Below are 25269 nucleotides of genomic sequence, written 5' to 3'. Positions count from 1 at the left end.
TCAGCCTGCTCTCTCAGTGGGTGTCAGCCTGGTCTCTCAGCAGCTCGTGATGGGTCTTGGCCTGATCTCTTGGCAGCTCATGGTGGTGTCTTGGCTCAGTGAGCGAGTGGATCCTGCCCGGGCATATTCCCAAGTCACTGGAGGAGTTCGGAGAGTTTCAGCAGCAGCGATGGTATCTGTGGGCAGCAGCTGCTTTGAGAATAGGTCGCTGAGGTCTCCCAGAGAGTGAGATAAACAGGGCACTCATCAAAGACAGGTGAACATTTTAACTTATTCCTTTATTTTGTTTAAACTACTAAAGATTTTATTGTTAACTATTACCTTATTTCTTTATTTTTCTGCTATTCTATGAAGTAATGCTTAACTTTTTAACTCTCATTTCTCTTATGGCTCTGTACTTATGTTGTTTGAACCGAGATACCTTGATATCTAAGATGGCGCCGTGTGTGAGGACATTAAACACTTTTCACTGAACAGTTCACTCTGCTATAATGTGACAGCAGTGTCCCTCTGTGACCTCGCACGATAGAAAATCACTTTATCTGTTCAGTAGAAAGTTTGCGTTATCCAAACAATCTCCATAACTCATCAATTGCGTTACAGCCAATTCACGCGGACGGAACACGGGTTATAGCAGAGTGACCTGTACTCCTGTACTTGAGAACACGTGACAATAGACTCTAAAATCTAAAATCTCCCTGTTCCCTCTATTTCTCCCCCCTTCTCCATCTCCAGCACTCCCATCCCTGATCCTCTCTCGCTTGCCCCCGTTCCCCCTCCCAGTTCCTACTTACAGGTAGATTTAGGGTTCCCAGTTTTTTTTGATTTGTACCAGATGCTCATGCAGTCATCCTGAAGTCTGAAATATCGTTGCCGTTTCCAGTTCCTGGATTTGACTTTCCTCATCAGGGAGCCCACCAGCATTGACTGGAGGTTCTCATCGACCTGGAGACCTGCAGCGAGAGAGCAGACCGAGCACAGGGTAAGGTGCCTGGGGATCAGAGACAGGTCCCACATCGTGTCCCTTGGCCAATCCCTCTCTTCCTTCACCCCCTCTGGGACTAGCAAGTTCCTTGAGATAGTGTTGAGCAAGTTAACCAACTCACTGTCTGTTTAACACTTCATTAGTTAACCAATGGAAGGTTAGAGATATAGAGTCACAAAGCACGGAAACAGACCCTTCGGTCCAACCCATCCATGCTGACCAGATATCCCAACCCAATCTAGTCCCACCTGCCAGCACCCAGCCCATATCCCTCCAAACCCTTCCTATTCATACACCCATCCAAATGCCTCTTAAATGTTGCAATTGTACCAGCCTCCAGCACATCCTCCGGCAGCTCATTCCATACCCGTACCACCCTCTGTGTGAAAATGTTGCCCCTTAGGTCCCTTTTATATCTTTCCCCTCTCACCCTAAACCTATACCCTCTAGTTCTGGATTCTCCCACCCCAGGGAAAAGACCTTGTCTATTCACCCTATCCATGTCCCTCATGATTTTATCAACCTCTATAAGGTCACCCCTCAGCCTCTGACGCTCCAGGGAAAACAGCCCCAGCCTGTTCAGTCTCATGTTGACATTTAATACTGAAGGAATAGAGTATAAAAGTAAGGAGGTGTTCCTGTAACCATACAAGGCATTAGTGCGATCATGCCTGGAGTACTGTGTACAATGTGGGTCGCTTTTTGTGAAGAGGGATGTAGTAACATTAGAAACAGTTCATAGGAGGTTCACGAGATTGATTGCTGAAAATGTGTTGCTGGTTAAAGCACAGCAGGTTAGGCAGCATCCAAGGAATAGGAAATTCGACGTTTCGGGCATAAGCCCTTCATCAGCCCTCCTGATGAAGGGCTTATGCCTGAAACGTCGAATTTCCTGTTCCTTGGATGCTGCCTAACCTGCTGTGCTTTAACCAGCAACACATTTTCAGCTGTGATCTCCAGCATCTGCAGACCTTTTTTTTATCACGAGATTGATTCCAGAGTTGGAGGGTTTATCTTACGAAAACACGTACAGGAAGATATTATTAAACTGGAGAAAGTTCATAAAATCCAGGATGTTACCAGGAATGGAGTAATAAGGAGGGGCTGGATAGGGTGGGAGTTTTTTCACTGAAGTGGAGGAGGTTCAGGGGTGACCTAATGGAGGTTTATAAAATCATGAGGGGTATGGATAAGGTGAATAGCAACTCTTTTCCCTAAGATCGGGGAATCCAAAACAAGACAGCAGAGGTTTAAGGTGATAGGAGAAAGATTTAACGGGGGCTTGAGAGGCAAATATTTCACACAGAGGGTGGTTAGTGTGTGCAATGAACTGCCAAAGGAAGCGGTGCAGTTATACTGTTTAAAAAACATTTGGACAGGTTCATGGATATCAGGGGTATAGAGGGACATGGGCCAAACACAGAGGGACGAGTTTAGGTTGGGAAACTTGGTCAGCATGGATGAGTTAGACTGAAGGGTGTGTTTGCACACTGTATGACTCCATGTGATTGAGCAGGTTTGGCAGATACTCTCTGGAGTTGAGAAGAATGAGTGAAGATCTAACTGGGGGTGAGAAGATGCTAAAGGGGATTGACCGTAGACATAGAGAGGCTGCTTCCTCGTGTGGGGCAATCTGGAATGAGAGGTCATTGCTTTAGGATGGGGGGAAGCAGATCCAGGACAGAGATTGGGAGGAATGGTTTCTCTGAAAGGGTCATAAATCTGTGGAATTCACTCCCTCAGAGTCCGGTGGATGCTGGGACATCGAGAAAATTAAAGGAGATGAAGAGATTTTTACTGAGTAACGGGTTGGAGGGTTTTGGAGAGCGGGTGGGAAAGTGGAGTCAAGGCCGAGGTGAGATCATCCACGATCATATAACTGGTGGAACAGGCTTGAGGGGCTGAATGGCCTCCCCCGGTTCCTATTTCTTACGTTCTCAGAGAGCGAATACTAACAAGCTACTCAACCTGGAGAGCCAGCACACTTGCTATCGATATACACTCGCATTCCACTGTGAAAGGGGTCACTCGATAAAGATCAGGAGCAGGAACCCTCTGTAACCTCGTGTCATTTCCTGCTGTGAGCATCCTACAGGCTTTGACCAGGAAACTCACTCAGCAACAATTACACTGAGCTGTCAGGGCATCATCTTCAGGATACCGCTCCCTCTGCACACTCTCTACCCAAGAGGATTCACTGCGCTCTGCTGCCTGCTCCCCCATCACAGTATTTATCTTTTCTACATTAAACCCAGCAATGGCAAAATGTGGAATTCATCCACACCCTCACCCCTCCCCAAAAAAAATCTGTCAATGCTTCTACTCAATTGAAGCTTTCAAGAATTAGATGGTCTGGTCTCTGTGGGGACTGATTTCTGAGGGCATTGATTTCAATGGAGTCTAATGTCTGAGGTGACTGATTTAAATGGGGACTAATTTCTGTGGGGATTGATTTCTGTTGACACAGATTTCTGCAGGGACTGATGTCTGTGGGTACTGATTTCTGAGGGGTCTGGTTTCAATGGGGACTGATTTCTGAGGCAACTTATTTCTGTGGGGCACTGATTTCTGTGGGTAATGATGTTCGTGGAGATTGATTTTGAAGGGGGCTGATTTCAAGGGGGTGATTTCAATGGGAACTGATTTCAGTGGGGACAGATTTCTGCAGGAACTGATTTTTGTGGGTACTGATTTCTGCAGGGACTGATCTTTGAAGGGATTGATTCCAATGGAGACTGATTTCTGAGGGGGCTGATTTCAAATGGGACTGATTTCAGTGGGGACTGATTTCTAATGGTTCTAATACCTGAAGGGTCTGATTTCTGCATGGACAGATTTCAATGGGGACTGATTACTAAGGTCTCCGATTTCTACAGGGATTGATTTCTGCAGGGACTAATTTCAATGGGAACTGATTACTGAGGGGACTGATTTCAGTGGGGACTGATTTTAATGGGGACTGATTTCAGTGGAGACTGATGTCAATGGGGATTGATTTCAGTGGTGACTGATTTCTGTTGGTTTTGATTTCTGATGGTTCTGATTTCAATGGGGCCTGATTTCTGAGGTCTCTGATTTCTGCAAGGACTGATTTCTGCAGGGATTGATTTCAACAGGGACTAATTTCAATGGGGACTGATGTCAGTAAGGACTGATTTTAATGGGAACTGATTTCTGAAGGGACTGATTTCTGAGGGGACTAATTTCTGAAATGACTGATTTTAGTGGAGACTGATTTCAATGGGGACTGATTTCAGTAGGGACTGATTTCAGTGGGGTCTGATTTCTGACAGGACTGAGATCTGCAGGGATTAGTTTCATCGGGGATATGTTTCAGTGGGGACTGATTTCAGTGGGGATTGATTTCTTAAGGGTCTCATTTCTGTCAGGACTGATTTCAGTGTAGGTTGATTTTTGTGGGGTATTGATTTCAATGGGGATTGATTTCTGAGGGGACTGATTATTGTAGGCACTGATTGCTGTGAGCACTGATTTCTGCAGGGACTTATTTCTCTGGGTACTGATTACTGAAGGTACTGATTTCTGCAGGAACTGATTTCTGTAGGGACTGTTTTCTGAAAGGACTGATTTCAGTGGGGGTGTTCACTGAGGGGACTAATTTTGGTTGGCACTGAACTCTGTGGGGATTGATTTCTGAGGGGACTCATTTCTGAGGAGACTGATTTCAGTGGGGACTGATTTCATTTGGAACTAATTTCTGAAGTGAAAAGTTTCTGCTGGGACTGATTTCTGAAGAGAGTGATTTCAGTGGGGACTGACTTCAGTGGAGACTTATTTCTGAAGGGACTTATTACTGAGTACTCTGATTGCAATGGGGTCTGATTTAAGTGCGGATTGGTTTCTGAAAGGATTGATCTCTGAGGGAACTGATTTCTGAGGGGACTGATTTCTGATCGGACTGATTTTTGCAGGGATGGGTTGCAAAGAGGATTGATTTTAATGGGCATTGATTTCTGTAGGGACTGATTTCAATTGAAACTGATTTCTGAAGGAATTACTTCAGAGGGGACTTATTTCTTGAGAGGCTGATTTTAGTAGTGACTGATTTCAGTGGGGATTGATTTCAGTAGGGAAGAATCTCAATGGGGACAGTTTTGAGTGAGGACTGGTTTATGAGGGGATTGATTTCAGTGGGGTCTGATTTCTGGTAAGACTGATTTCTGCAGGGACTGGTTTCAGTGGGGACTGATTTCAGCAGGTACTGGTTTCAGTGGGGATTGATTTCAGTCATGACTGACTTCAGTGTGGACTGATTTCTGAAGGGACTGATTTCTAAGGTGACTGATTTCTGTGGGAACTGATTTCAGTGTGAACAGATTTCACTGGGGATTGTGTCTGGGGGGTACTGCCTTCAATGGAGACTAGGTTCAATGATGACTAGGTTCATTACTGTATGGGTAAAAAATGAGGTCTGCAGATGCTGGAGATCACAGCTGCAAATGTGTTGCTGGTCAAAGCACAGCAGGCCAGGCAGCATCTCAGGAATAGAGAATTCGACGTTTCGAGCATAAGCCCTTCATCAGGATTTCAATTTGTGTGGAGCCGCAGGAGATGGGAGAGATACTAAACAAGTATTTTGCATCAGTATTCCCTGTGGAGAAGGACATGGAAGATATAGAAAGTGGGAACATAGATGGTGACATCTTGAAAAATGTCCAGATTACAGAGGAGGAAGTGCTGGATGTCTTGAAATGGGTAAAGGTGGATAAATCCCCAGGACCTGATCAGGTGTACCCTAGAACTCTGTGGGAACCTAGGGAAGCGATTGCTGAGCCCCTTGCTGAGATATTTGTATCAGCGATAGTCACAGGTGAGGTGCCGGAAGACTGGAGGTTGGCAAACGTGGTGCCACTGTTTAAGAAGGGCGGTAAAGACAAGCCAGGGAACTATAGACCAGTGAGTCTGACCTCAGTGGTGGGCAAGTTGTTGGAGGGAATCCTGAGGGACAGGATGTACATGTATTTGGAAAGGCAAGGACTGATTGGGGATAGTCAACATGGCTTTGTGTGTGGGATATCATGTCTCACAAACTTGATTGAGTTTTTTTGAGAAAGTAACAAAGAGGATTGATGAGGGCAGAGCGGTAGATGTGACCTATATGGACTTCAGTAAGGTGTTTGACAAGGTTCCCATGGGAGACTGGTGAGCAAGGTTAGATCTCATGGAATACAGGGAGAGCTAGCCATTTGGATACAGAACTGACTCAAAGGTAGAAGACAGAGGGTGGTGGTGGAGGGTTGTTTTTCAGACTGGAGGCCTGTGACCAGTGGAGTGCCACAAGGATCGGTGCTGGGTCCTCTACTTTTCATCATTTATATAATTGATTTGGATATGATCAGAGGAGGTATAGTTAGTAAGTTTGCAGATGAAATCAAAATTGGAAGTGTAGTGGACAGCTAAGAAGGTTACCTGATATTACAACAGGATATTGATCAGGTGGGCCAATGGGCTGAGAAGTGGCAGATGGAGTTTAATTCAGATAAATGTGAGATGCTGCATTTTGGGAAAGCAAATCTTAGCAGGACTGAGACACTTAATGGTAAGGTCCTAGGGAGTGTTGCTGAACAAAGAGACCTTGGAGTGCAGGTTCATAGCTCCTTGAAAGTGGAGTTGCAGGAAGATAGGATAGTGAAGAAGGTGTTTGGTATGCTTTCCTTTATTGGTCAGAGTTTTGAGTACAGGAGTTGGGAGGTCATGGGTTATTGGGAGGACATTAGTTAGGCCACTTTTAGAATATTGCATGAAGTTCTAGTCTCCTTCCTATCAGAAGAATGTTGTGAAACTTGAAATGGTTCAGAAAAGATTTACAAGGATGTTGCCAGGGTTGGAGGATCTGAGCTACAGGGAGAGGCTGAACAGACTGGGGCTGTTTTCCCTGGAGCATCAGAGGCTGAGGGGTGACCTCGTAGAGATTGATAAAATTTTGAGGGGCATGGATAGGGTAAATAGACAAACTATTTTCCCTGGGGTGGGGGAGTCCAGAACTAGAGGGCATAGGTTTAGGGTGAGAGGGGAAAGATATAAAAGAGACCTAAGGGGGAACCTTTTCACACAGAAGGTGGTACGTGTATGGAATGAGCTGCCAGAGGATGTGGTGGAGGCTGGTACAATTGCAACATTTAAAAGGCACCTGGATGGGTGTATGAATAGGAAGGGTTTGGAGGGATATGGGCCAGGTGCTGACAAATGGAATTAGATTAGGTTGGGATATCTGATCACCATGTTCGAGTTGGATCAAAGGGTGTGTTTCCATGCTGTACATCTCTATGACTATGACTCTAATTGGGATTGATTTTGAGGGGACTGATTTCTGTTGGCATTGATTGCTGTGGGTACTGATTTCTGCACGAACTGAGTGCTCTGAGCATTGATTTCAGTGGGGACTGGTTTCAATGGGGACTGATTTCAATGGGGACAGTTTTCAGTGAGGACTGATTTCTGAGCAGACTGATTTCAGTGGAGACTGATTTATGGTAGAACTGACTACTGCAGGGACAGATTTCTACAGGGACTGGTTTAGTGGGGATTGGTTTCAGTTGGGACTGGTTTCATTGTAGACTGATTTCAATTGGGGCTGATTTCAGTGGGAACTGATTTCTGAGGTGACTTATTTCTGTGGGGACTGATTTTAATGAGGACTGATTTTTTTTAGACTTCTGATTTCAATGGGGACTCATTATTGTGTAGACTGATCTTAATTAGGACTGATTTCTGAGAGGATTATTTGTGTTGGCACTGATTGCTGTAGGCACTGAGTTTTGCAGGGATTGATTTCTCTAGCCCTGATTTCAATGGGGACTGATTTTTGTAGGCACTGATTTCTGCAGGACTGATTTCAGTAGGGAGTGGTTTCTGAGGGGACTAATTTCTGTTGGCACTGATTTCTGTTGGGGTTGATTTCTGAGGGGTCAAATTTCTGTGGGGACTGATTTCAGTGTGGATTGATTTCATTTGGAACTGATTTCTCAAGTGGCAGATTTCTGTAGGGACTGATTTCTGCAGAGACAGTTTTCTGAAGGGGCTTATTTCAATAGGGATGGACTCCAATGGAGACTGAGTTCTGAAGGAACTAGTTCCTGGGGGCTCTGCTTTCAATGGAGATTGATTTCTGAGGGGGCAGTTTTCAGTGGGGATTGATTTCTGTTGGCACTGATTTCTGCAGGGAGTGATTTCAGTCAGGACTGATTTCTGGGGGACTGATATCCATGGGTACTGATTTCTGGTGGGAGTGATTTCAATTGGAATTGATTTCTGTTGGCACTGATTTCAGTGGTGACTGATTTCTGAGGGGGCTTATTTAAGTGGGAACTAATCTTTGAAGGCTCTGACATCAATGAAGCATGTTTCCAATTGGGATTGATTTCTGAAGGGAGTGATTTCAATGGAGACTGGCTTAAATGTGGACTGATTTCTGAAGGGACTAATCTCTGCAGGGACTGATTTCAGTGAGGACAGATTTCTGAAAGACTAATTTCAGTGGGGACAGAATTCAATAAGGATGGATTTCAGTGTGGACAGCGTTCAGTGGGGATAGATTTCAGTTCAGGCAGATTTCTGATAGGAATGGGTTCTGCAGGGATTGATTTCAGTGGGGACTGACTTCAGCAAGACTTATTTCTGAAGGGACTGATTTCTGAGGGCCCTGATTTCAATGGGGACTGATTTCAGTGGGGACTGGTTTCTGAACAAATTGAATTCTGAAGGGTCTGATTTCAACTGGGACTGAGCTCAATGGGGATTGACTACTAAGGGGACAGTTTTTAGTGAGGACTGATTTCTGAAGGGACTGAGCTCTGTTGGTACTAATTTCTGTTGGCATGGACTTTTGTAGGGACTGGTTTGGGTGAGAACTGATTTCTGAGGGGACTGACTTCTACAGGGACTGATTTCTGTGGTGACTGATTTTAAGGAAGATAGATTTCAGTGGGTACTGATTTCAGTGGGGAATGATTAGTGAGGGGACTGATTTCTGCAGGGATGGATTTCAATGGGAACCATTTTCTGAGGTCTCTGATTCATGTACGGACTGATTTCTGTGGGAATCAATTCTGCAGGGACTAATTTCAAGGGGGACTGGTTTCTGAGGGAACTGATTTCTGTGGGGGTTGATTTCTGATGGGTCTGTTTTCAATGGGGACTGTTGTCAATGGTGATTGATTTCTGAGGGGACAGTTTTCAGTGGGGACTGATTTCTGTTGGCACTGATTTCTGCAGGGACTGATTTCAATGGGAACTGATATCCATGAGCACTGATTTCTGCAGGGACAGATTTCTGTTGGCACTGATTTCTGAGGGGAATGATTTCAGTGGTGACTGATTTCTGAGGGGACTGATTTCAATGGAGGCTGATTTCAATGGGGGACTGATATCTGAAGACTCTGACTTCAATGAGGCATGTTTCCAATGGGGATTGATTTTTGAAGGGAGTGATTTCAATGGGGACTGGCTTAAATGCAAACTGATTACTGAAGGGACTAATTTCTGCAGGGACTGATTTCAATGGGGACAGATTTCTGAAAGCACTGATTTTAGTGTGGACTGATTTCAATAGAGATGGATTTCAGAACAGACGGATTTCAGTGGGGACAGATTTTTGACTGGAAAGGGTTCTGTTGGGACTGATTTCATTAAGGTCTTATTTCTGTGAGGACTGCTTTCTGTTGGGACTGTTTTCTGAGTGGACTGCTTTCTGCAGGGACTGATTTCTGAGGGGTCGGATTTCTTCAGGGAAGGATTTTAATGGGGACTGATTTCTGGGGTATCTGGTTTCTGCAGGAACTGATTTCTGTAGTCATTGATTTCTGAAGGGACTGATTTCTAAGGGGTCGGATTTCAATGGGGACTAGTTTCTGAACAAATTGAATTCTGAAGGACCGAATTTAAGGGGGACTGATTTCTGTTGGCACTTATTCCTGAGGAGACTGATTTCAGCAGTGACTAACTTTTGAGGGGATTCATTCCTGACGGGATTGATTTCTGAACTGATTTCCAAAGGGACTGATTTCAGTGGGAAGTAATTTTAATAGGGACTGATTTCAGTGGGGACTGATTACTGAAAGGTCTGATTTCAATGGTGATTGTTTCCAATGGGGACTGATTTCTGAGGGGAGTGATTTCAGTAACGATGGATTTCAGTGGGGACAAATTTCAGTGGAGACAGATTTCTAATTGAACTGGATTCTGCCGGGACTGATGTCTCAGGGGATTGATTTCTGCAGGAACTGATTTCTGAGGGGTCTGATTTCAATGGGGACAGATTTCTGTGAGGACTGATTTCTGCAGGGACTGATTTCAGTGGGGATTGATTTTAGTGGGGAGTGATTTCAATGGGAACTGATTTCAGAGGGGATTGAATTCAGTGGGGACTGATTATTTAAGGGTATGATTTCAATGAGGACTATTCCCAATGGGGACTGATTTCTGAAGGGAGTGATTTCAATGGGCATAGATTTCATAGAGGCATATAGAATCATGAGGGGCATGGATAGGATAAATAGACAAAATCTTCTCCCTGACATGGAATAGTCCAGAACTAGAGCGCATAGGTTAAGAGTGAGAGGGGAAAGATATAAAAGAGACCTAAGGGGCAACTTTTTCACACAGAGGGTGGTACGTGTATGGAATGAGCTGCCAGAGGAAGTGGTGGAGGCTGGTACAATTGCAACGTTTAAAAGGCATTTGGATGGAAGGATTTTGAGGGATATGGGCCAGGCGCTGGCAGGTGGGACTAGATTGGGTTGGGATATCTGGTCAGCATGGATGGGTTGGACCGAAGGGTCTGCTTCCACGTTGTACATCTCTATGATTCTATGACTCTAACTTCTGTTGGCACTGATTTATGCTGGGAGTGATTTCAGTGGGGACTGATTTTGAGAGGATTCATTTGAGGGAAACTGATTTCTGAGCCGACTGATTTCTGAAGGGGCAGATTACAGTGGGGAGTGATTTCAATGGGGACTGATTTCTGAAGGGAGTGATTTCAATAGGCACAGATTTCAGTGCAGATGGATTTCAGTGGGGACAAATTTCAGTGGAAACAGATTTCTGATTGGACTGGGTCCTGCAGGCACTGATTTCTGAGAGGATTAATTTCTGTAGGGACTGATTTCTGATTACTCTGATTTCAATGGGGACAGATTTCAGTGAGGATTGATTTCTGAGGGATTGATTTCAGTGGGCACTGATTACTGAAGTGACTGTTTTATGTGGGAACTGAATTCTGCAAGAACTGATTTCAGAGGGGACTAAATTCAGTGGGAACTGACTTTTGATTATACTGATTTCAGTGGTGACTGAGTTCAATGTGGACTGATTTCAGTGGACAGCAGTCTCTGGTTTTTGCAGGGACTGATTTCTGTGGGGATTGATTTCTGCAGGGACTAATGTCAATGGGGATTGATTTCAGTGGGGACTGATTTCAATGGAAACAGATTTCTGAAGGGATTGACTTCTTGGGGGACAGATTTCTGAGGGGACTAATTTCTGAAGGAACTGATTTTAGTGATGACTGATTTCAGTGGAGACTGATTTTTGGGAGGACTGATTTCAGTGGGGACAGATTTCAATGGGTACTGATTTCTGAAGGGACTGATTTCAATAGGAACTGATTTCTGAGGTCTTTGATTTCTGCCAGGAATTATTTCTGTAGGGATTCATTTCTGCAGTTCTGATTTCAATTTGGACAGATTTTAATTGGAACTCTTTTCAATGTGGACTAATTTCTGAGGTCACTGATTTTTGTGGTGATTCATTTATGCAGGAGTTGATTTCAATGGGGAATGATTTCTGAATGGAATGATTTCTATGGGGACTGATTTCTGAAGGGGCTATTTTTAATGATAGCTGATTTCAGTTGGGACTGATTTCTGAGGGGACTGATTTCAGTGAGGACTGATTTTTGACAGGACTGATTTTGATGTGAACTGATTTCTGAGGTTTTTGATTTCTGCAGGAACTGATTTCTCTGAGGAATGATTGCTGAGGGGGCTGATTTTAATGGGAACTGATTTCTGCAAGAACTGAGATCTGTGGGAACTGATTTCTGCAGGGAGTGATTTTAGTGGGGACTGGTTTCACTGGTACTGATTTTAATAGGGACTACTTTCAGTTGGAATTGATTTCTGCAGAGACTAAATTAATTAGGGACTAATTTCTGAGGTATCTGATTTCTGCAGGGACTGATTTCTGTGAGGATTGATTTCAGAGGGGACTGATTTTAATAGGGACTAATTTCTGAGGGAAATTATTTCTGCAGGGACTGATTTCTGAAGGGACTGATTTCAGAGGGGATTGATTTCCATAGGCACTGATTTCTGCAGGGACTGATTTCAATGGGGACTGAATTCTGTTGGCACTGATTTCAGTGGTGAATGAATTTTGAGGCAATTCATTTGAGGGGACTGATTTCTGAGCTGACTGATTTCTGAAGGGACAGATTACAGTAGGGAGTGATTTCAATGGGGACTGGTTTCAGTGGGGATTGATTTCATTGGGGACTGACTTCTGAAAGGTCTGATTTCAATGGGGACTGTTTCCAATGGGGACTGATTTCTGAAGGGAGTGATAGCAATAGGCACAGATTTCAGGGGACAAACTTCAGTGGAGGCAGATTTCTGATTGGACTGGATTCTGCAAGCACTGATTTCTGAGGGGATTGATTTCTGTAGGGACTGATTTCTGATGGCTCTGATTTCAATGGGGACAGTTTTCAGTGTGGACTGATTTCTGAGGGGACTGATTTCAGTGGGTACTGATTACTGAAGGGACTGATTTCTGAGGGGATTGATTTTTGTAGGGACTGATTTCTGATGGCTCTGATTTCAATGGGGACAGTTTTCAGTGTGGACTGTTTTCTGCAGGGACTGATTTTAAGGGAGACTGATTTCAATGTGGACTGATTTCAGTGGGGTCAGGTTTCAATGGTGACTTATTTCAATGGGGACTGATTTCTGTGGGGTTTGATTTCTGAGGGGATTGGTTTCAAAGGGGACTGATTTCTGAGCTCTCAGATTACTGAAGTGACTGATCTCTGAAGTCTCTGATTTCTGCAGGGACTGATTTCTGTGGAGACTGATTTCTGTGGGTGAAAGTGACAAGGGACAAAAATGTGAGTAAATGATCATGAGACAGGCATCAGGCAAAATCTAATTGAATGATGGAATAATCCTGATAGATTAGTTCCTTCTAGTTCCTGTATAATACATTCGAGGGGCTGAATGGCCTCCTCCAATTTCTATAAAAAACTGACCACATTAAATAGGACTGACACCCTCACTCCAGATAAAGCCAGATTACAGTAGGGGGCTTGGATTTGGGGATGTGGGGAGTTTGAGGATGTGGGGGTTTGGAGTTGTGGGATTTGGGGATGTGGAGGGTCGTGTGCAGTATGGGGGTTTGGGGGTGTGGGGATTTGGGAATGTGGGGAATTTGGGGATGTGGGGAATTGGAATGTTGAGGGGTTGGGAATGTGGAGGGAACTTGGAAAGTGGGGGGCTTAGAATGTGGCGGGCTTTGGGAAGTGGGAGTTTGGGGCTGTGGGGTGTTTGGGGATGTAGGGTTTGGGGATGAAGGAACTTGGGGATGTTGGGGTTTGGGGAGGTGGGGGTTTGGGGATGTGGGGTTTGGGGATGTGGGGGGTTGGGGATGTTTGGGTTTGGGGATGTGGAGGTTTGGGGATGTTGGGATTTGGGGATGTGGGGGGTTTGGGAATGTGGGGGTTTGGGGATGTGGGAGTTTGGGGATGTGGGGGTTTGGGGATGGGGTTTGGGGGATGTAGGGGGTTTGGGGATATGTGAGTTTGGGGATGTTGGGGTTTGGAGATACGGGGTGTTTGGGGATGTGGGATTTGGGAATTTGGGGGTTTGGGGATATGGGGGTTTAGGGATGTTGGGGTTTGGAGATACGGGGTGTTTGGGAATTTGGGTGTTTGGGAATTTGGGTGTTTGGGAATGTGAAGGTTTGGGGATATGGGGTTTGGGGATATGGGGGTTTGGGAATTTGGGTGTTTGGTGATGTGGGGTGATGGGGAAGTGGGGGTTTGGGGATATGGGGGGCTTGGGAATTTGAGTGTTTGGGGATGTGAGGGGTTTTGGGATGTGGGGGTTTGGCATGTGGGGGTTGGGGGATGTAGGGGTTTGGGGATGTTGGGGTTTGGGGATGTGGTGGTTTGGGAATGTGGGGGTTTGGGATGTGGGGTTTGGGGGTGTGAGGGTTTGGGAATGTGGGGGTTTGGGATGTGGGGTTTGGGGATGTGAGGGTTTGGGAATGTGGGGCTTTGGGATGTGGGGTTTGGGGGTGTGGGGTTTGGGAATTTGGGTGTTTGGGGATGTGGGTGTTTGGGAATGTGGGGGTTTGGGATGTGGGGTTTGGGGCTGTGGGAGTTTGGGAATTTGGGTGTTTGGGGATGTTGGGGTTTGGTGATGTAGGGGGTTTGGGGACATGGGGTGTCAGTGCCCTGTCACTGTCCCAACCTCTCCCCCAGCGCACCCATTTGCACACCGCTGAACCTCACCGTGTTGCCATGGTTACTGCCCGAGTGAATACTTACGCACACTGGGCCTGAGTGAGGCCATTAGCACGGAGACACACTGCTGGACCACTGCACAATCTGCTAAAATAAACAAGATTATGAAAAGCTGAACATCTCCCAAAACAACAAATTGTTAATCACTGAATTATGGAGCATTAAGGAAGGTCATTTGTCCCTGTTGGCTGCACTCCCTCTTTGTTCCCCAATACTGTTCCTCCAGCCTCATTTTCCAGCGTCAAATGTTTACTCTTGCCTCTGTCTTACATTTCAGACACCAAACAAAATTCGAGCAACCTTCTTTCATATTACTAGTTAGCTGACTCTCATATTTCACCTCCTCCCACTTTATTTCTCTTTCTGTGATCCGATGGTTTCTAAAGACTTCTCAATCCTCTATTGGGCAGCACTGTGCCTTACACTAACGCCTCACTGCGCCATGGACCCAGATACGCTTCCACCCTCGGGCAACTGTATAGGATGTTGGTTAGGCCACTTTTGGAATATTGCTTGCAATTCTGGTCTCCCTGCGGTAGGGAGGATATTGTGAAACCTGAAAGGGTTCAGAAAATATTTACAAGGATGTTGCCAGTGTTGGAGGATTTGAGCTATAGGGAGAGGCTGAACAGGCTGGGGCTGTTTTCCCTGGAGCGTCGGAGGCTGAGGGGTGACCTTATAGAGGTTTATAAAATCATGAGGGGCATGGATAGGATAAATAGGCAAAGTCTTTTCCCTGGGGTTGGGGAGTCCAGAACTAGAGGGCATAGGTTTAGGGTGAGAGGGGAAAGATATAAAAGAGACCTAAGGGGCAACTTTTTCACGCAGAGGGTGGTACGTGTATGGAATGAGCTGCCAGAGGATGTGGTGGAGGCTGGTACAATGGGTCTAGATTAATTTAGGATATCTGGTTGGCATGAACAAGTTAGACCGAAGGGTCTGTTTCCGTGCTGTACATCTCTATGACTCTATGGAAGGTACTATCCAATAGGATTCACTCACTCCCACTGCTGGTTCCCACAGCCCTGCACATTCCTCCCTTTCCAGCAATGCTCCAATCTCCCCCTTTGGAAAGTTTCTGTTGAATCTCCTTTCCGCGTCCCGTCAGGCAGCTCCTCCCACATCGCCAAGTTACGACACTCCCTCTGTTGCTTCCCTCCAAAGATCCGTGTCCCAGCGGTTGGCGAGATGTGAGGAAGCACGTTGATACACAAAGGGGTGGGAGAGGCTTGGAACTCTGGTCCACAAACACCAGTGGATGCTGGATCAGTTGTTCATCTTAAATCTGAGGTAGATTTCCATCTGTTAAGCAAAGGTATTGGGGGATATGGGCCAAAGGTATTGGGGGATATGGGCTAAAGGTATTGGGGGATATGGGCCAAAGGTATTAGGGGATATGGGCCAAAGATATTAGGGGATATGGGCCAAAGGTATTGGGGGATATGGGCCAAAGGTATTGGGGTATATGGGCCAAAGGTATTGGGGGATATGGCCCAAAGGTATTGGGGGATATGGGTCAAAGGTATTGGGGGATATGGCCCAAAGGTATTGGGGGATATGGCCCAAAGGTATTAGGGGATATGGCCCAAAGGTATTGGGGGATATGGGCCAAAGGTATTAGGGGATATGGGCCAAAGGTCTTAGGGGATATGGCCCAAAGGTATTAGGGGATATGGGCCAAAGGTATTGGGGGATATGGGTCAAAGGTATTGGGGGATATGGGCCAAAGGTATTGGGGGATATGGCCCAAAGGTATTAGGGGATATGGCCCAAAGGTATTAGGGGATATGGGCCAAAGGTATTGGGGGATATGGGCCAAAGGTATTGGGGGATATGGCCCAAAGGTATTGGGGGATATGGGTCAAAGGTATTGGGGGATATGGGTCAAAGGTATTGGGGGATATAGCCCAAAGGTATTAGGGGATATGGGTCAAAGGTATTGGGGGATATAGCCCAAAGGTATTAGGGGATATGGCCCAAAGGTATTAGGGGATATGGGTCAAAGGTATTAGGGGATATGGGCCAATGGTATTAGGGGATATGGGTCAAAGGTATTGGGGGATATGGGTCAAAGGTATTGGGGGATATGGGTCAAAGGTATTGGGGGATATGGGCCAAAGGTATTAGGGGATATGGGCCAAAGGTATTGGGGGATATGGGCCAAAGGTATTAGGGGATATGGGCCAAAGGTATTGGGGGATATGGGTCAAAGGTATTGGGGGATATGGCCCAAAGGTATTAGGGGATATGGCCCATAGGTATTGGGGGATATGGGCCAAAGGTATTGGGGGATATGGGTCAAAGGTATTGGTGGATATGGGCCAATGGTATTGGGGGATATGGGTCAAAGGTATTAGGGGATATGGGCCAAAGGTATTAGGGGATATGGGCCAAAGGTATTGGGGGATATTGGCCAAATGTATTAGGGGATATGGTCCAAAGGTATTAGGGGATATGGGCCAAAGGTATTGGGGGATATGGCCCAAAGTTATTGGGGGATATTGCCCAAAGGTATTAGGGGATATGGGCCAAAGTTATTGGGGGATATGGCCCAAAGGTATTGGGGGATATGGGCCCAAGGTATTGGGGGATATGGGCCAAAGGTATTAGGGGATATGGCCCAAAGGTATTAGGTGATATGGGCCAAAGGTATTGGGGGATATGGCCCAAAGGTATTAGGGGATATGGCCCAAAGCTATTAGGGGATATGGCCCAAAGGTATTGGGGGATATGGGCCAAAGGTATTAGGGGATATGGCCCAAAGGTATTAGGGGATATGGGTCAAAGGTATTGGTGGATATGGGCCAATGGTATTGGGGGATATGGGCCAAAGTTATTGGGGGATATGGGCCAATGGTATTGGGGGATATGGGCCAAAGGTATTAGGGGATATGGCCCAAAGGTATTGGGGGATATGGGCCAAAGGTATTGGGGGATATGGGCCAAAGGTATTGGGGGATATGGCCCAAAGGTATTAGGGGATATGGGTCAAAGGTATTGGTGGATATGGGCCAATGGTATTGGGGGATATGGGCCAAAGTTATTGGGGGATATGGGCCAATGGTATTGGGGGATATGGGCCAAAGGTATTGGGGGATATGGGTCAAAGGTATTGGGGGATATGGGTCAAAGGTATTAGGTGACATGGGCCAAAGGTATTGGGGGATATGGCCCAAAGGTATTAGGGGATATGGCCCAAAGCTATTAGGGGATATGGCCCAAAGGTATTGGGGGATATGGGCCAAAGGTATTAGGTGATATGGGCCAAAGGTATTAGGGGATTTGGACCAAAGGTATTGGGGTATATGGCCCAAAGGTATTGGGGAATATGGCCCAAAGGTATTGGGGGATATGGCCCAAAGGTATTGGGGGATATGGGTCAAAGGTATTGGGGGATATGGCCCAAAGGTATTGGGGGATATGGCCCAAAGGTATTAGGGGATATGGGCCAAAGGTATTGGGGGATATGGCCCAAAGGTATTGGGGGATATGGGTCAAAGGTATTGGGGGATATGGCCCAAAGGTATTGGGGGATATGGCCCAAAGGTATTGGGGGATATGGGCCAAAGGTATTAGGGGATATATGCCAAAGGTATTAGGTGATATGGGCCAAAGGTATTGGGGGATATGGGCCAAAGGTATTAGGGGATATGGGCCAAAGGTATTGGGGGATATGGCCCAAAGGTATTGGGGGATATGGCCCAAAGGTATTGGGGGATCTGGCCCAAAGGTCTTAGGGGATATGGCCCAAAGGTATTGGGGGATATGGCCCAAAGGTATTGGGGGATATGGGCCAAAGGTATTGGGAGATATGGCCCAAAGGTATTGGGGGATATGGGCCAAAGGTATTAGGGGATATGGCCCAAAGGTATTGGGGGATATGGCCCAAAGGTATTAGGGGATATGGGTCAAAGGTATTGGGGGATATGGGCCAAAGGAATTGGGGGATATGGGTCAAAGGTATTGGGGGATATGGCCCAAAGGTTTTGGGGGATATGGGCCAAAGGTATTGGGGGATATGGCCCAAAGGTATTGGGGGATATGGCCCAAAGGTATTGGGGGATATGGGTCAAAGGTATTGGGGGATATGGCCCAAAGGTATTGGGGGATATGGGACAAAGGTATTGGGGTATATGGCCCAAAGTTATTGGGGGATATGGGTCAAAGGTATTGGGGGATATGGGCCAAAGGTATTGGGGGATATGGCCCAAAGGTATTGGGGGATATGGCCCAAAGGTATTGGGGGATATGGGTCAAAGGTATTGGGGGATATGGCCCAAAGGTATTGGGGGATATGGGACAAAGGTATTGGGGTATATGGCCCAAAGTTATTGGGGGATATGGGTCAAAGGTATTGGGGGATATGGCCCAAAGGTATTGGGGGATATGGCCCAAAGGTATTGGGGGATATGGGTCAAAGGTATTGGGGGATATGGCCCAAAGGTATTGGGGGATATGGGTCAAAGGTATTGGGGGATATGGTCCAAAGGTATTAGGGGATATGGGCCAAAGGTATTGGGGGATATGGCCCAAAGGTATTAGGGGATATGGGCCAAAGGTATTAGGGGATATGGGTCAAAGGTATTGGGGGATATGGCCCAAAGGTATTGGGGGATATGGCCCAAAGGTATTAGGGGATATGGGTCAAAGGTTTTAGGGGATATGGGTCAAAGGTATTGGGGGATATAGCCCAAAGGTATTAGGGGATATGGGTCAAAGGTATTAGGGGATATGGGTCAAAGGTATTGGGGGATATAGCCCAAAGGTATTAGGGGATATGGGTCAAAGGTATTCGGGGATATGGGTCAAAGGTATTAGGGGATATGGGTCAAAGGTATTGGGGGATATGGGCCAAAGGTATTGGGGGATATTGGCCAAAGGTATTAGGGGATATGGTCCAAAGGTATTGGGGGATATGGGCCAAAGGTATTGGGGGATATGGGTCAAAGGTATTGGGGGATATGGGCCAAAGGTATTAGGGGATATGGGCCAAAGGTATTAGGGGATATGGCCCAAAGGTATTAGGGGATATGGCCCATAGGTATTGGGGGATATGGGCCAAAGGTATTGGGGGATATGGGTCAAAGGTATTGGGGGATATGGGCCAATGGTATTGGGGGATATGGGCCAAAGGTATTAGGGGATATGGTCCAAAGGTATTGGGGGATATAGCCCAAAGGTATTAGGGGATATGGGCCAAAGGTATTGGTGGATATTGGCCAAATGTATTAGGGGATATGGTCCAAAGGTATTGGGGGATATGGCCCAAAGGTATTGGGGGATATGGGCCCAAGGTATTGGGGGATATGGGCCAAAGGTATTAGGGGATATGGCCCAAAGGTATTAGGTGATATGGGCCAAAGGTATTGGGGGATATGGCCCAAAGGTATTAGGGGATATGGCCCAAAGCTATTAGGGGATATGGCCCAAAGGTATTGGGGGATATGGGCCAAAGGTATTAGGGGATATGGCCCAAAGGTATTGGGGGATATGGGCCAAAGGTATTGGGGGATATGGGCCAAAGGTATTGGGGGATAGGGCCCAAAGGTATTAGGGGATATGGGTCAAAGGTATTGGTGGATATGGGCCAATGGTATTGGGGGATATGGCCCAAAGGTATTGGGGGATATGGCCCAAAGGTATTAGGGGATATGGGTCAAAGGTATTGGGGGATATGGGCCAAAGTTATTGGGGGATATGGGCCAATGGTATTGGGGGATATGGGTCAAAGATATTGGGGGATATGGGCCAAAGGTATTGGGGGGATATGGTCCAAAGGTATTAGGTGACATGGGCCAAAGGTATTGGGGGATATGGCCCAAAGGTATTAGGGGATATGGCCCAAAGCTATTAGGGGATATGGCCCAAAGCTATTAGGGGATATGGCCCAAAGGTATTGGGGGATATGGGCCAAAGGTATTAGGTGATATGGGCCAAAGGTATTAGGGGATTTGGACCAAAGGTATTGGGGTATATGGCCCAAAGGTATTGGGGAATATGGCCCAAAGGTATTGGGGGATATGGCCCAAAGGTATTGGGGGATATGGGTCAAAGGTATTGGGGGATATGGCCCAAAGGTATTGGGGGATATGGCCCAAAGGTATTAGGGGATATGGGCCAAAGGTATTGGGGGATATGGCCCAAAGGTATTGGGGGATATGGGTCAAAGGTATTGGGGGATATGGCCCAAAGGTATTGGGGGATATGGGCCAAAGGTATTAGGGGATATATGCCAAAGGTATTAGGTGATATGGGCCAAAGGTATTGGGGGATATGGGCCAAAGGTATTAGGGGATATGGGCCAAAGGTATTGGGGGATATGGCCCAAAGGTATTGGGGGATATGGCCCAAAGGTATTGGGGGATCTGGCCCAAAGGTCTTAGGGGATATGGCCCAAAGGTATTGGGGGATATGGCCCAAAGGTATTGGGGGATATGGGCCAAAGGTATTGGGAGATATGGCCCAAAGGTATTGGGGATATGGGCCAAAGGTATTAGGGGATATGGGTCAAAGGTATTGGGGGATATGGCCCAAAGGTATTAGGGGATATGGGTCAAAGGTATTGGGGGATATGGGCCAAAGGAATTGGGGGATATGGGTCAAAGGTATTGGGGGATATGGCCCAAAGGTTTTGGGGGATATGGGCCAAAGGTATTGGGGGATATGGCCCAAAGGTATTGGGGGATATGGCCCAAAGGTATTGGGGGATATGGGTCAAAGGTATTGGGGGATATGGCCCAAAGGTATTGGGGGATATGGGACAAAGGTATTGGGGTATATGGCCCAAAGTTATTGGGGGATATGGCCCAAAGGTATTGGGGGATATGGGTCAAAGGTATTGGGGGATATGGCCCAAAGGTATTGGGGGATATGGGACAAAGGTATTGGGGTATATGGCCCAAAGTTATTGGGGGATATGGGTCAAAGGTATTGGGGGATATGGGCCAAAGGTATTGGGGGATATGGCCCAAAGGTATTGGGGGATATGGCCCAAAGGTATTGGGGGATATGGGTCAAAGGTATTGGGGGATATGGCCCAAAGGTATTGGGGGATATGGGTCAAAGGTATTGGGGGATATGGTCCAAAGGTATTAGGGGATATGGGCCAAAGGTATTGGGGGATATGGCCCAAAGGTATTGGGGGATATGGGTCAAAGGTTTTAGGGGATATGGGTCAAAGGTATTGGGGGATATAGCCCAAAGGTATTAGGGGATATGGGTCAAAGGTATTAGGGGATATGGGTCAAAGGTATTGGGGGATATAGCCCAAAGGTATTAGGGGATATGGGTCAAAGGTATTCGGGGATATGGGTCAAAGGTATTCGGGGATATGGGTCAAAGGTATTAGGGGATATGGGCCAAAGGTATTGGGGGATATGGCCCAAAGGTATTAGGGGATATGGGCCAAAGGTATTAGGGGATATGGCCCAAAGGTATTGGGGGATATGGCCCAAAGGTATTGGGGGATATGGGCCAATAGGTATTGGGGGATATGGCCCAATAGGTATTAGGGGATATGGGCCAAAGGTATTAGGGGATATGGCCCAAAGGTATTGGGGGATATGGGCCAAAGGTATTGGGGGATATGGGCCAAAGGTATTGGGGGATATGGCCCAATAGGTATTAGGGGATATAGGCCAAAGGTATTGGGGGATATGGGCCAAAGGTATTGGGGGATATGGGCCAAAGGTATTGGGGGATATGGCCCAATAGGTATTAGGGGATATGGGCCAAAGGTATTGGGGGATATGGGCCAAAGGTATTAGGGGATATGGGTGAAAGATATTGGTGGATATGGCCCAAAGGCTGGTATATGGATCTTGGCCAGAGATCAGCCATGGTCTCATTGAATCGTGGAACAGGCTGGAGGGGTTGAATGCTGAAAATGTGTTGCTGGTTAAAGCACAGCAGGTCGGGCAGCATCTCAGGAATAGAGAATTCAACGTTTCGAGCATAAGCCCTTCATCAGGAATGAGAGAGAGTAGCCAAGCAGGTTAGGATTAAAGGTAGGGAGGAGGGTCTTGGGGGAGGGGCGATGGAGGTGGGATAGGTGGAAGGAGGTCAAGGTGAGGGTGATACTACTGTTCCTATGTTCCTATTACTGTCCTGTCGTTGGAATCATGTTTCTCCTTAATTCGTCAAAACTGTTGTATAATTTTGAACACCTGGAAGCCACAAGGATCTCCAGCTCCCTCCCCTTTTGCTGGATTCCCTCATCCCTCATCCCATTCTGGTAAACCTCCCTCCGCATCCGCTCAGAAACTGCATTTTGAGAGCACCTTGCACGTCTCAGGACGGCGATCCCAAACTGCTTCAAAGCCAATGACAAGCTTGTCAACCACACTCACTCTTCGACCTGCGTGACGGACCCCCTGTGCACAGGAAGATCCCACTAACCGGTGAGGCAGTAAACAGCCAGGGAGCTGCTGCGGTGATGCTGGGTGGAGGGATCAATGTTGGTGAGGACACCGGGGTAGAGCTGCCTGCCTTCATTCCAACACAGCTTTGGGAGCTCCTCTTTGTACCCAAGAGACCAGGCGATGTTCCTATGAGGCCTCAGTACCCCTGACAGTGCTGCACTCTCTCACCAGTCCACGGTCAACATTCTGGGCAGGATAATTCTTTGAAGAGGTGACAATTAGGTTAGACCAGGGAAACCCAGTGGATGTGGTCTATCTAGACTTCCAAAATGCCTTTGATAAGGTGCCACATGGGAGGCTGCTGAGCAAGGTGAGGGCCCATGGTGTTCGAGGTGACCTACTGGGATGGATTGGGGATTGGCTGTCTGACAGAAGGCAGAGAGCTGGGATAAAAGGTTCTTTTTCGGAATGGCAGCCGGTGACAAGCGGTGTCCCACAGGGTTCAGTGTTGGGGCCACAGTTGTTCGCATTATATATTAATGATCTGGATGAAGGGACTGGGGGCATTCTAGCGAAGTTTGCAGATGATACGAAGTTAGATGGACAGGCAGGTAGTACTGAGGAGGTGGGGAGGCTGTAGAAGGATCTAGACAGTTTGGGAGAGTGGTTCCGGAAATGGTTGATGGAATTCAACGTGAGCAAATGCGAGGTTTTGCACTTTGGCAAAAAGAATAAAAGCATAGACTACTTTCTAAATGGTGAGAAAATTAGTAAAGCCAAAGTACAAAGGGATCTGGGAGTGCTAGTCGAGGATTCTCTCAAGGTAAACATGCAGGTTGAGTCCATGATTAAGAAAGCGAATGCAATGTTGTCACTTATCTCAAAAGGGTTGGAATATAAAAGCACCGTTGTGCTACTGAGACTTTATAAAGCTCTGGTTAGGCTCCATTTGGAGTACTGTGTCCAGTTTTGGTCCCCACACCTCAGGAAGGACATATTGGCACTGGAACGTGTCCAGCGGAGATTCAAACAGATGATCCCTGGAATGGTTGGTCTAACATATGAGGAACGGCTGAGGATCCTGGGATTGTATTCATTGGAGTTTAGAAGATTAAGAGGAGACTTAATAGAAACTTACAAGATAATACATGGCTTGGAAAGGGTGGATGCTAGGAAATTTTTTTCTGTTAGGTGAGGAGACTAGGACCCATGGACACAGCCTTAGAATTAGAGGCGGTCAATTCAAAACAGAAATGCGGAGACATTTCTTCAGCCAGAGAGTGGTGGGCCTGTGGAATTCATTGCCGCAGAGTGCAGTGGAGGCCGGGACGCTAAATGTCTTCAAGGCAGAGATTGATAGATTCTTGATGTCACAAGGAATTAAGGGCTACGGGGAGAATGCGGGTAAGTGGAGTTGAAATGCCCATCAGCCATGATTGAATGGCAGAGTGGACTCGATGGGCCGAATGGCCTTACTTCCACTCCTATGTCTTATGGTCTTATGGTCTTATGATATCCCAAATTGATACACTCCCAGTGAGGAAGGACGAACTGGTTTCTTCCTTTATCCACCTTCTCCACCTGCTGGGGTCTAACAAGGTTCATTTACAAAGGATCCCTCCCTGTTTAATATCTTTCTCCCAGAGCCACACAAACACCTGCTCTAAAAGGTGATAGTAGCACCCTGGAGTTATCTCTGGCATCATCCAGAGATCCAGGTAAGGTGCCTGGAATCTGGGCACGAATTTCACCAAGGCAGATGGTGGAATTCGGATTTGATGCTACTCTGGAATTGAGAGTCTAACGATGACCATGAATCCATTGGTGATTGTCGGAAAATTCCATCAGGGTCACTAATAACCTTTCAGGAAAGAATCTGCCACCCTTACCTGGTCTGGCCTACATGTGACTCCAGACCCACAGCAATGTGGGTGACTCCTCGCTGCCCTCTGGGTAATTAGGGATGGGCAACTAATACTGGCCCAGTCCTCATCCTGTGAATGAATATTAAAAAATCAGGTGGCACGGTGGCTCAGTGGTTAGCACTGCTGCCTCACAGCACCAGGGCCCCAGGTTCGATTCCAGCCTCGGGTGACTGTCTGTGTGGAGTTTGCACATTCTCCCCGTGTCTGCGTGGGTTTCCTCCAGGTGCTCTGGTTTCCTCCCACAGTCCAAAGAGGTGCAGATGAGGTAACTTGGCCATGCTAAATTGCCCATAGTGTTAGGTGCATTATTCAGGGGTAAATAATGGGAATGGGTCTGGGTGGGTTACTCTTCTGAGGGTCAGTGTGGACTAGGGAATCTGATTAACAAAGGATGGAGTTACTAAATGCAACAAGGAGGTACCTTGCAATAATGCAGGTAAGCAATAAGAAGTGAGT

General features: G+C 46.7%; 1 protein-coding gene across 2 annotated transcripts in view; it reads right to left on the bottom strand.

Moving 5' to 3' along the window:
- LOC132817373 (1-phosphatidylinositol 4,5-bisphosphate phosphodiesterase delta-4-like) overlaps window positions 1-25269 on the bottom strand; it is a 101699-nt gene that overhangs the window by 61163 nt on the left and 15267 nt on the right. For both annotated transcript variants that reach the window (XM_060827788.1, XM_060827787.1), the window contains exons 2-3: window positions 14553-14612; window positions 795-953 (exon numbers count right to left, since the gene is read on the bottom strand). In XM_060827788.1, coding sequence (XP_060683771.1) covers window positions 795-953; window positions 14553-14577 — 184 coding nt within the window. In that variant the 5' untranslated portion in view covers window positions 14578-14612. The remainder of the gene's footprint in view (window positions 1-794; window positions 954-14552; window positions 14613-25269) is intronic.

This window comes from Hemiscyllium ocellatum, chromosome 7 (assembly GCF_020745735.1).
Source record: "Hemiscyllium ocellatum isolate sHemOce1 chromosome 7, sHemOce1.pat.X.cur, whole genome shotgun sequence".
Classification (NCBI taxonomy): Eukaryota; Metazoa; Chordata; class Chondrichthyes; order Orectolobiformes; family Hemiscylliidae; genus Hemiscyllium; species Hemiscyllium ocellatum.
Note: the sequence above shows the minus strand (reverse complement) of the source record. Positions and strands in the feature narration are given on the sequence as shown.